General features: G+C 34.4%; 2 protein-coding genes across 2 annotated transcripts; both read left to right on the top strand.

Annotated features, from left to right (window-relative positions):
• The first annotated feature begins 872 nt into the window (after positions 1 to 872).
• Positions 873 to 1712, top strand: LOC123320150. The gene is made up of 2 exons (XM_044907351.1): positions 873 to 1398; positions 1562 to 1712. Exons 1-2 carry the CDS (start codon positions 975 to 977, stop codon positions 1630 to 1632), a joined length of 495 nt encoding a protein of 164 aa, XP_044763286.1. The 5' UTR covers positions 873 to 974; the 3' UTR covers positions 1633 to 1712.
• A 309-nt stretch (positions 1713 to 2021) lies between these two features.
• Positions 2022 to 2861, top strand: LOC123320956. Its single transcript, XM_044908454.1, has one exon. The coding sequence runs from the start codon at positions 2022 to 2024 to the stop codon at positions 2859 to 2861; it is 840 nt and encodes a 279-aa protein (XP_044764389.1).
• The last annotated feature ends 7511 nt before the right edge of the window (positions 2862 to 10372 follow it).

Raw genomic sequence — 10372 nt, 5'->3', positions numbered from 1 at the left:
CGGGAAACGTTTCTCTCAATGAAATTCTTTTGACAGGTCCGAAGCTTCAGAAAGATGTGATGGTTCTTCTGTTGAAATTTCGGTTTCATAATGTTGTTTTAACCGCAGATATAAAACAAATGTATAGGCAGATTCTGGTTCACCCTTCTCATAGACGGTTTCAACGAATTTTGTTCAGATTTTCGGTTTCTGATCCGGTTCAAGTATACGAATTGAACACTGTTACGTATGGTGTTGGTTCATCTCCTTATCTTGCCCTTCGAGTACTCAAGCAGTTGGCTTCAAATGAAGAGATAGACTTTCCTTTAGCAGCAACGGTTCTTCAATCGGAATCGTATGTTGATGATATTTTATCGGGTAGTGATACCTTGGAGGGAGCTCGAGGTTTACAGGAACAGTTAATTTCTTTATTGAGGCGAGGCGGCTTTGAGTTGAGAAAATGGTCCAGTAATATTCCAGAGCTAATAAATCATTTGCCACCAGATCATCGACATCAACAGTCGTTGAATTTCGATGATAATTCGGTTTTGAAAATTCTTGGATTAAGGTGGTTTCCATCTGGAGATCATTTCTCGTATTCTATCGATATTAACGAAAAACCAGTTACAAAGCGGACCATTCTGTCGGATTTGGCACATATTTTTGATCCTATCGGTTTTCTAACTCCATTCACTTTCTTTGTCAAACATCTAATTCAACATCTCTGGACACTCGGTCTACAGTGGGACGACGTTCCTCCTACGGATATATTGAATCGCTGGAGTCAGTGCAAATCAGAGTTGCACATTCTGTCCACTCTGCGAATACCGCGCAGAATATTCACGCAATCATTTTCTAAATGTGAAGTTCATGGATTTGGGGATAGCAGCGAAAAGGGGTATGCCGCTGTCATATATTTCCGATTTTTAAATGTTGATGGTACAATAAATGTTTCTTTCATTTGTGCAAAGTCAAAAGTCTCACCTATCAAACGCATGACTCTACCAAAGTTGGAGCTATGTGCAGCGCTCCTCCTTGCAAAATTGCTTTCTATTGTAATAAAATCTTATGAAGGTTCATTAAAGGTGGATGAGGTATTCGCTTGGTCAGACTCAACCGTAGTACTTCATTGGATTAGATCATCTCCTTACCGCTGGAAAAGTTTCGTGAGTAATCGTACTGCACAAATCCAAGAATTGGTTCCTCCAGATAGATGGGGTTATGTTAAATCCCAAGATAATCCAGCAGATTGTGCATCACGGGGTTTGTCTCCTTCCGGTTTGTTAGACCATTCCTTATGGTGGGCGGGACCTCCATGGCTTCAGTCTATGGATCCGATTGAGAAGACTTGTGGTCCACCAATCAAAGAAATTCCAACTGATGAAGAGCGTCAGGTTGTTCTGAGTACCTTCACTTCATCTGATATATTTGACGAGCTCATAGCTAAATATTCTTCCTTCTCTAAACTCAACCAAGTTGTAATATATTTACATCGTTTCATTTTCAATCTTAGAACTCCTTTATCTAAAAGAGTCGGTAGCATCCTATCCGTGGAAAGAAAACAATCTCTCAACTTTCTCATTAAATGCGTTCAGCAAAGAGTTTTTGGTGAGGAAATTCAAAATCTTCGATCAAATCGTCCTATCACAATGAAATATCTTCAGAAACTGAATCTCTTCATCGGAAATGATGATATTTTGCGTGTGGGTGGTCGATTATCGTTTTCTGGCCTTCAATATGATCATAAACATCCAGCGTTATTGCCAGGTAACAATAAATTCACTGATCTGCTCATCAGGCATTTCCATCAATTATATCTTCATCCAGGTTCACAAACATTACAATTCCTTCTCTCTCGGCAGGTTTGGATTTTATCTGCAAGAAAGCATATTCGAAGAGTTACTTCAAAATGCTTAACGTGCTTTCGTTCTAATCCAAAACCCTTACAACCGATGATGGGCAATCTTCCATCTTGTCGCGTTAATCAATTGAAGCCTTTTCAATGTGTGGGTGTCGATTTTGGCGGTCCATTTCGCATTACCATGTCCAGAGGTAGAGGTGCAAAGGTTCTCAAGGCATATCTCTGTCTTTTTGTGTGTTTCACGACAAAAGCACTGCATCTGGAACTCGTTTCAGATTTGTCTAGTGAAGCCTTTCTGGCTGCTCTGAAACGTTTTATTGCTCGCAGAGGTAGATGCAATAGGTTATTTAGTGACGGTGGTACTAATTTCAAAGGTGCTCAACGAGAACTTCTCAATAATATGAAGTACGCCGCAGAAGCTGAGAAGATGGATTGGGATTTTAATCCTCCTTCAGCTCCTCATTTCGGAGGGTTGTGGGAAATCGGAATCAAATCCGTTAAAACGCATCTCTACAAGTTAGTTGGTGATCAGGTGCTTACCTACGAAGAGTTGTATACTGTGTTCGTTCAAATAGAAGCGGTATTAAATTCACGGCCACTTTGTCCTTTGAGTACAGATCCAAATGACCTATCTGTGCTCACTCCAGGTCATTTTCTTACCCTCGCTCCTCTTTCCGACCTTCCTGAACCTGATCTATCCAATTTATCCATGAACAGATTATCCAGATGGCAACTGCTAACTCGGTTACATCAGGATTTTTGGAAACGGTGGCATGTTGAATACCTAAATACTTTGCAACAACGAACAAAATGGTTTACACCAGCCGATTCTCAGTTATCTATAGGACAACTTGTATTGATCAAGGATGAACAGCAACCTCCTCGACGTTGGCGTACAGCTCGCGTGGTTGATGTTCATCTGGGTAAGGACGGTATAGCACGAGTGGCTACTGGTCGCACTTCTAGCGGTATTCTGCAAAGACCGTTGGTCAAATTATGTCCTCTCCCAGGACAATCATAATCATGTATATAAAATAATTCTATTTTAGGTGGGCGGAATGTTCGGGCATCATTTTTTGTTTATGTATGGGTTGCTTTCTAATTTTTTCTCATACAATATATTTTTGTTATTGTTACAATTGAACTATTGTAACGCCTCATTTATTTTCTGTTTTCCTTCCAAATTAAAGTGTTTGTTGCGTGTAGTGTACGTACTTCGCGGTTCATTCAATTTTTCGCGCATGTGTGTTGGCCAATTTTCATATGATACCTGGTGCGAAGAAAGAAGACATATGCTTGGAATGTTGTTGAACCGAAGAGTGAAAATTTCGATCGAGCGAATCTTAATTATTCTCATCAATTCTCATTGTTGTGTCTTCACAAACAAGAAAATCAGTGAATCTGATCTGCCAAGCCAAACTACCCAGCGAGATCTACAAATTCAGCTGTTAAAAGGTAGGTGGAATTGGCCAATATTCGATTTGTCAAATTCGTTTTTCTTTCATACAAGTCCACTAAAATATCGTTGCGCCTCAGTCGGCGACATCAGGTATGGCACTTTTTTGGTTTCCATGATATTGTTCTGGTTTTTTTCACAGATAAATCCCCTTTGTATTTGTCAAGAGAAATGATATTTCGATAATTAAGTATGAACGTTGACTTCTATTCTATCTGTCTATTATATTCGTCAATGTAAACTGTTCTTTGTTTCAGGCTCAGGTAATTTCTTTTGAAATTAATTCATTTTAATGAAACATCCTCTACACATCCATATAGCTCATGGAAAACTTCGAAAAACCGAATAAAAAAGTTACTTTCTTCCGTCATGAATTTCTTAAAATGGATTGCTGAAATTTATTAGAGAAAATAACGAAAAATTTTGGTTGCAGTAGCCTTTTTCTTGAGGTTGAAACTGGAATAATAATATTCGCGAGAGTACTGAAGCTGGCATATGGAATAATGAGAAAACAATATAAAAAATTACGGTGCGTAGCGTAGCGTTAGATCTATGACGCCATTATAACTAGTGAAACTGAAAAGAGCAAATTTTTCCAAATATCTGTAGGATATAAATAGTAGATGAATCCCTAAAACAATGTTCTTGAATGACAAAAAAAGCAGGATTGGAAATTATCCTGGTTATAGTGAACCAATGTCTCAATAAATGAGAGGATGAAATAACTAAAAACAAACGAAATTAATTCAGGAACATAATACACATTGATATAAAAGTGGACAAACAAATCAACAGTTGTTGGTTTTCATATATCTGAGTTGATTTCGTTTATTTATCGCCCTCATTCGAAGGCTCACTTATTTGATATCCTCCTACTTAATTTTTACTGATAATTAGTATATCTGGTCATATTTTGAAGTTTTAATTTTTTTTATACCGTACTTGGAACGGGACCTAACGTTGTCTTTTGAGTACACCTAACAATTTTTAATTTTTTTTCAAACTTAATGTTTCATTTAGAATACACTCTATATCATAAATGATTCATTATATCAGACTTGCACTCTGAATTCATACATAACCTATTGCTTCATTGCAGGTCAAGAAGCGTTCAGTGGATTTTTTTTCGCATATTTTGGCATAGTACTTGAAACAGTACTAACTGTTAACTTTTATGATCCCCTATCAATTTTTATTTGTTTTCAAAATTAATGTTTCATTAAGAATATTCTGTTAATTCAAATATCAGACTTGCACTCCAATATTATGAATTTTCTATTTCTTGATCGCAGGTCAAGGAGCGTTCAGTCTTTTACGCATAGTATTTAAAACAGTACTGTTGTCTTTTCTCTACATCTAACAATTTTCAATTTTTTTTCGAAGTTAATATTTCATTTTGAATATAGAGCGCGGGCTGGAGTTACAAATCCTACAAAAGTTTTCATTTTATAGGTTTCTCCTTCTTCCTAAAAATCTCAATGTAGTCATTCACATTGAAAAGTTTGATATTAGGATCTTCTTTTCTTCTAATGTATGTCATATTCAGAATCTCCTTCAGAATGAAAGACCTCGTCAAGCGTTTTCTCAGATTTCCGTTCGACACATACTGCTTTTTTTCTCCAACATCGGAATTTATTTTCTTCACGACTTTTTGGCTATGTTCATCTTGATTACCTTCTCTTCTTGCAGCGTGAGTGTCGGATTTTTTCTGCGGAACTTTTCCTCTTTTTCGTTCTCCTACATGTGACTTCAGAAAATTCCTGATTTGAACTGATCTCCTCGAGTCAATTTGTTTAGACTTCAATTTTTCCAATCCCATTCTCAAGATCTTCTTTCTGTCCATCTCGTCTTCCACAATGAAAAAAATATTTAAGTATGAAACGATAAAATTCGATAGTATCAAAGTTAAAAAATGTAAACCACAACACAATATTTGCAGTATAAGTTATTGATACAGATAATAACTATCTGGATTAGCAAGTATTGAAGCGCATTAGTGTTTCAATTCTTAAGTTTGTTTCAAGTCTCGCTGCTCCAAACAATATTTCAAAATTAATAATTTCTAGAGAATTCTTTTTCATCATTTACATTCACGTTGTAGATGGTATACACGTTTTTCCTGAGGAAATAAAAACTATAGAAAGAATGTCCCTGAATAGATTTAACGACTCTGAGGTTTATGCAGAAATCCATGTAGGTTCCTATATATAAGTACAGAATCGTTATTTTTTATTTTCACCCTAATTATACGGAGCACTACTATCTACTTCATGAATTTCATTTTCAATGTCTTAACCGGGAAACCGAAAAATTTTGAGTATATAATAATGAATAAATAAATAAATAAATAAATAATTAAAATGAAATATTCTCATATTATAAGAGCTAAAAACTTGGTTTCTTAAAAAACGGCATGGATTCCCCATCGAGTAACATGTGACTCTGGTGACATGACATTGAATTTTCCAAGATTTCCAGCTTTCAGTATGCTTTAACGATAGAATGGTGCAACATTCAGGAATTGTTGTCGAAGTCATAATGTATTTTTAACAGCATATCCACAGAAAAATTCTTTCGTTTCGTACTTTCATCGAAAAAAATTTGTTTAAATGAAAACCTCTATTTTAGTCGAATTATGATCCATCCTATGCTTACTATGCACAAAATTGACAAGGTATTCCTGGATACGGAATATTCTGCTATCGTTTTCAAAATGAGGAATTATACGGAAATAACTTGATATTAGTCCGAAAGTCACACTAAAACATTTGTAAGGCCTCACTATCTCCAAAATTTAAGACGAAAATCGGAAATTATATTCACGCCCAGTACGAAAAGAAGATATTAAAAAAAAAATAACCAATGCAAGTGACATTCAGTAAAGTGAAAATAAAATATCGCCAAAATAATGTCGAAATTAGACATAGTCAAACTTATGCAAGTTTTTGGCCGTCCAACTTCATTTGCTGTTTAGATTAGATATTTTATGATTTCTATGCTGATCCGGCTATCGAAAATATTCAAAATGATTTTGAAAAGGCCGTTTTATAGAAAAAAGTTCTATTTTGATATGCTGGGGTTCGAACATAAATCGATAATTAATTGCAATATTTCCGAAAAATGCATCAACAATCAAATATCTTATTTCAAATTACTTCAATGTTCATGCTATACAATTCCTTGTTTTCGCAGGTAGTAATTATGACCAAATCGGTCCGTTGCGGGCGGAAACGTTGAGGGATGGTTTATTGTATTGGTTATACTGTACCTGTGTTATTCTGTACCTGTCACCTAGTCAAAGTAACAAATATTTTACTGTATACTTCAATACGTCAATGGTTTTGAATAGGGTTTTTTTTGCTTATTAAGAAATAGTAGTCCCGTAGATCAGGTATGGCACTTTTTTGGTTTCCATGATATTGTTCTGGTTTTTTTCACAGATAAATCCCCTTTGTATTTGTCAAGAGAAATGAGATTTCGATAATTAAGTATGAACGTTGGCTTCTATTCTATCTGTCAATTATATTCGTCAATGTAAACTGTTCTTTGTTTCAGGCTCAGGTAATTTCTTTTGAAATTGATTCATTTTAATGAAACATCCTCTACACATCCATATAGCTCATGGAAAACTTCGAAAAACCGAATAAAAAAGTTACTTTCTTCCGTCATGAATTTCTTAAAATGGATTGCTGAAATTTATTAGAGAAAATAACGAAAAATTTTGGTTGCAGTAGCCTTTTTCTTGAGGTTGAAACTGGAATAGTAATATTCGCGAGAGTACTGAAGCTGGCATATGGAATAATGAGAAAACAATATAAAAAATTACCGTGCGTAGCGTAGCGTTAGATCTATGACGCCATTATAACTAGTGAAACTGAAAAGAGCAAATTTTTCCAAATATCTGTAGGATATAAATAGTAGATGAATCCCTGAAACAATGTTCTTGAATGACAAAAAAAGCAGGATTGGAAATTATCCTGGTTATAGTGAACCAATGTCTCAATAAATGAGAGGATGAAATAACTCAAAACAAACGAAATTAATTCAGGAACATAATACACATTGATATAAAAGTGGACAAACAAATCAACAGTTGTTGGTTTTCATATATCTGAGTTGATTTCGTTTATTTATCGCCCTTATTCGAAGGCTCACTTATTTGATATCCTCCTACTTAATTTTTACTGATAATTAGTATATCTGGTCATATTTTGAAGTTTTAATTTTTTTTATACCGTACTTGGAACGGGACCTAACGTTGTCTTTTGAGTACACCTAACAATTTTTAATTTTTTTTCAAACCTAATGTTTCATTTAGAATACACTCTATATCATAAATGATTCATTATATCAGACTTGCACTCTGAATTCATACATAACCTATTGCTTCATTGCAGGTCAAGAAGCGTTCAGTGGATTTTTTTCGCATATTTTGGCATAGTACTTGAAACAGTACTAACTGTTAACTTTTATGATCCCCTATCAATTTTTATTTGTTTTCAAAATTAATGTTTCATTAAGAATATGCTGTTAATTCAAATATCAGACTTGCACTCCAATATTATGAATTTTCTATTTCTTGATCGCAGGTCAAGGAGCGTTCAGTCTTTTACGCATAGTATTTAAAACAGTACTGTTGTCTTTTCTCTACATCTAAAAATTTTCAATTTTTTTCGAAGTTAATATTTCATTTTGAATATAGAGCGCGGGCTGGAGTTACAAATCCTACAAAAGTTTTCATTTTATAGGTTTCTCCTTCTTCCTAAAAATCTCAATGTAGTCATTCACATTGAAAAGTTTGATATTAGGATTTTCCTTTCTTCTAATAGATGTCATATTCAGAATCTCCTTCAGAATGAAAGACCTCGTCAAGCGTTTTCTCAGATTTCCGTTCGACACATACTGCTTTTTTTCTCCAACATCGGAATTTATTTTCTTCACGACTTTTTGGCTATGTTCATCTTGATTACCTTCTCTTCTTGCAGCGTGAGTGTCGGATTTTTTCTGCGGAACTTTTCCTCTTTTTCGTTCTCCTACATTTGACTTCAGAAAATTCCTGATTTGAACTGATCTCCTCGAGTCAATTTGTTTAGACTTCAATTTTTCCAATCCCATTCTCAAGATCTTCTTTCTGTCCATCTCGTCTTCCACAATGAAAAAAATATTTAAGTATAAAACGATAAAATTCGATAGTATCAAAGTTAAAAAATGTAAACCACAACACAATATTTGCAGCACGAAGCACATTCTTAACTGAATACTTTGTACATCTACTCCGCTGTTATATAGCCCCTCTACCATCCCTCCCTAGCACCCCACCACCCAATTGCCCGTTCCGTCGTCTGATTCGATATTAGATTGCTGTGACTTGAAATTTCTATGGAATCAACGTATTACATTCGTTCAATTCAACTGTCACACGTCGGACTGTTTGTTGATTTATCCTTAACTTCCTATGACCAATTTTAAAGTGTTACTTTTATTAGTTGAATGATGAGCCTTGAGAAAAGAACAAAATAGTTCCGAAACGTTGGCGAATTCATAAGAGATTGTTTTTCAACCTGTCCAAATTCCTGCGATATTTTACTCAATGTGTTCAATCCATTATTTATGATACCTAAAAAGAACATAAAATATTTTGTTATTTTGTGATACTTGAGCCTTACACTAAAAATACCTAAAATTATAGAGTGTTTTATATAATTATGAGTTTATGAAACATATGCGAATTTAAATGATAATTGTCCAGAGTATTTTTCTTACAGAAAGAATATACTATATTACTGTTTATTTTTTCAAACGTTTCTGATATTATGAAATGATAAAATATCAACAATTGAAAAGTATAAGTTATCGATACAGATATTAACTATCTGATTAAGCAAGTATTGAAGCGCATCAGTATTTCAATTCTTAAGTTTGTTTAAAATCTCGCTGCTCCAAACAATATTTCAAAATTAATAGTTTCTAGAGAATTCTTTTTCATCATTTACATTCACGTTGTAGATGGTATACACGTTTTTCCTGAGGAAATGAAAACTATAGAAAGAATGTCCCTGAATAGATTTAACGACTCTGATGTATATGCAGAAATTCATGTAGGTTCCTATATATAAGTACAGAATCGTTATTTTTTATTTTCACCCTAATTATACGGAGCACTACTATCTACTTCATGAATTTCATTTTCAATGTCTTAACCAGGAAACCAAAGAATTTTGAGTATATAATAATGAATAAATAAATAAATAAATAAATAAATAAATAATTAAAATGAAATATTCTCATATTATAAGAGCTAAAAACTTGGTTTCTTAAAAAACGGCATGGATTCCCCATCGAGTAACATGTGACTCTGGTGACATGACATTGAATTTTCCAAGATTTTGTAACGTACTTTTCACTTTGACGAATTTTATTTCAAAGAATAAATGAAAATTATAATAGTTACACTGCGAACGGCAGCTGTTCGCCGGAGAACATTGATGGGTGTGAGGTTCTTTTCTTCAACAAATTTTGGGAGGGCGCCAATTAGTTTTAGTTCCGTTTAAAAGATTGAATTCATGGCAAACTAATAAAACCACAAATGACAAATAAGAAGATGTTAAAGGTGGATGATGAAGAAAATATTCATAATTAAAATCCAGGTACTTATTTATTTTCCTGATGTTCAGAACAGTATCGGCACTCACTGAGTTCTTACTTAAGGGTTGGTGGAGATGTCAACTTGGGGATGGTGATGGCTTCGGTTTTCACAGCAATTGTTGATTCCAATATTTGGCGAGACGGCAGTACGGCAGCGAAATCGAGAATTTTTTCTTGGATGAACAAAATTACACCCAGTGAAAGAACCCTGATGAACGATTCAAAAGAATTCAGTAAAAATCCAACAAATGATCGTTAAACTAACCTTTTAAAAAGGGTTCTTAAAGCACGAAATCTAATTTTTAATCGATATGTGACTATACAGTAAGATCACTAGTTTTTATTCGGAAACAAATCCTCTTTCGAGATCATGATCGTGGACGTTAGTCTTCATATAGCATCTGACTGAATTCTTCAAGAAATCCGTACGC

The sequence above is a fragment of the Coccinella septempunctata genome, chromosome 9 (assembly GCF_907165205.1).
Source record: "Coccinella septempunctata chromosome 9, icCocSept1.1, whole genome shotgun sequence".
Lineage (NCBI taxonomy): Eukaryota > Metazoa > Arthropoda > Insecta > Coleoptera > Coccinellidae > Coccinella > Coccinella septempunctata.
This window is presented reverse-complemented; position numbering and strand designations above follow the sequence as displayed.